Source organism: Tupaia chinensis, unplaced genomic scaffold, assembly GCF_000334495.1.
Source record: "Tupaia chinensis unplaced genomic scaffold, TupChi_1.0 Scaffold000600_1, whole genome shotgun sequence".
Classification (NCBI taxonomy): Eukaryota; Metazoa; Chordata; class Mammalia; order Scandentia; family Tupaiidae; genus Tupaia; species Tupaia belangeri.
The window spans coordinates 874,885-876,522 of NW_006160117.1; the positions used below are offsets into that span (position 1 = coordinate 874,885).

The 1,638-nt window shown below is 52.9% G+C and overlaps 1 protein-coding gene across 1 annotated transcript in view; it reads right to left on the minus strand.

Annotated features, from left to right (window-relative positions):
* Positions 1–1,160, minus strand: part of ARX (aristaless related homeobox) — a 10,159-nt gene extending 8,999 nt beyond the window's left edge. The window contains exon 1 of the mRNA XM_027775711.1: positions 734–1,160. Coding sequence (XP_027631512.1) covers positions 734–929 — 196 coding nt within the window. The 5' untranslated portion in view covers positions 930–1,160. The remainder of the gene's footprint in view (positions 1–733) is intronic.
* Positions 1,161–1,638: the final 478 nt, after the last annotated feature.

Genomic DNA, 1,638 nt, shown 5'->3' on the forward strand with positions numbered 1-1,638 from the left:
CTGCAGCCTGCTCAAGGCGAAACTCGGGTGCAAGAGGTTCAGGGCAATACGACAGTTCTGGAATTTTTAATTTTGGAAAAAAATAAAACCTTTTGAACATCTTAATAGCGCAACTATTTAAAAAAAATAAAAGCGGAGAAAATATAGCACCCAGAAGCTACACAATTCATACATTTCAAATATAAGAAAGACCATTTGGGGAATCCCAGGGAGATGTTTTCTAGAAAACTTGGGTTTAAAAAGTCACAAGTAATCTACATTTTTTTTTTTAAAAAGGCAAAACAAAAACAACCACTGCGTATAAAGAAATCTTCCAAAAAGGAAAGGCCAGGGCTCACCCTGCCCGGAGATCCCATTCACTGGCTTTTGGGTTTCTGGTCTTCAAGTTGAAGCTACAAGGGTCGATCGGGCATCTGTTGTTTCTGACTTGTCGCCCCTCTTCAGAGCACATTAAGGCCACCCAAAGTGGCATTGAAACGACCTAACGATCAACACTGAAAACCTAAGGACTCCCAGAAGCGAAGCTGGGCCTCTGCTTTTTCTGGAAGCCCAGAGGGAAGAAGAGACAGCCTCTGGCGAGATGATTACCTCGCTTTGAAGCAGCAGGCCTGAGAGTTTCCCTCTCACTTTCCTATGTCTCTAAGTTGACAACCCCAGGCTCCTGGCCCCCAACATCGAACATCCAAACCAGTGCCCAAAGCTCTTTGCAGCCACCTAAGGGGCACAGCCTTACCTTGCACGGCCTTTTCCTGATCGGCGCGGCTGGCCAGTGGAGCGGGCAAGCTCTGCGCGGCTCCCAGCAGCCGCATTTTGCAAGGGCTCCTCCGGCCCAGGATGCTGTCGATGCAGTAGGAGGAGAGCAAAGTTGGAGATTTACTTTTGCACTCCGGCCTCTCGGAGCAGCCCTCCTCCTGGTACTGATTGCTCATGGTTGGGGCTTTTTCCCTGGGCGCAGAGTGCGGACCGCTGGCTGCCTCTCCCGTTGGGCGGGATGAATGGGTGTGTGTTTGGGGTGGGGTTAGATGGCTGGTTATAGTGGATATTACTGCGATCTTTGTGCCTCTCTGCCTCCCTCCGTTGCCCGCTGCCCGCTCCCGCCCGGTTCGCGGCCCGAGCTCGCCCTCTCGGCGCACAGGACAAGCGGTAACAAGTGTAGTGAGCAGGGAGCGCTGAGCTCTGGAGTCTCTCTCCTCCACGTGCTGAGAGGCGCCCTCCGATTGGCTCTCGCCAGAGGCCGGGCTGCGTCGGGCTGCGAGCTCAGCGCAAAGCCTGGACTGGATTCCTGAGAGGTCGGCGCAGTGCGGGGGGCTGGGGGAGGAGGCAGGGGGCAGTGGGCATGCACCAGAACCAATTTTCTTTTTCTTTCTTTCTTTTCTTTTTAAACTAATAACTTTCTTAGTTCCCCATCTTCTTCCTGGAACTCCTCTTTTAACCCCGTAGGGTTGGCTGAAAGTTCTAACTCATTAGGATGCCAAGCCTGTGGGTGCCACTTGGGCGGCGTGTGCCCCTTCCACCAACTGGAGGACCTCGCTCTCTGGAAGCGAGGCCTTGAGACTTAGGTTCAGACCGACTTGGCACTTTGCAAAGCTGCTAATGCGCTCCCAGGACAGCTCCTTGACCTCAACTGCTCTCAGTCGC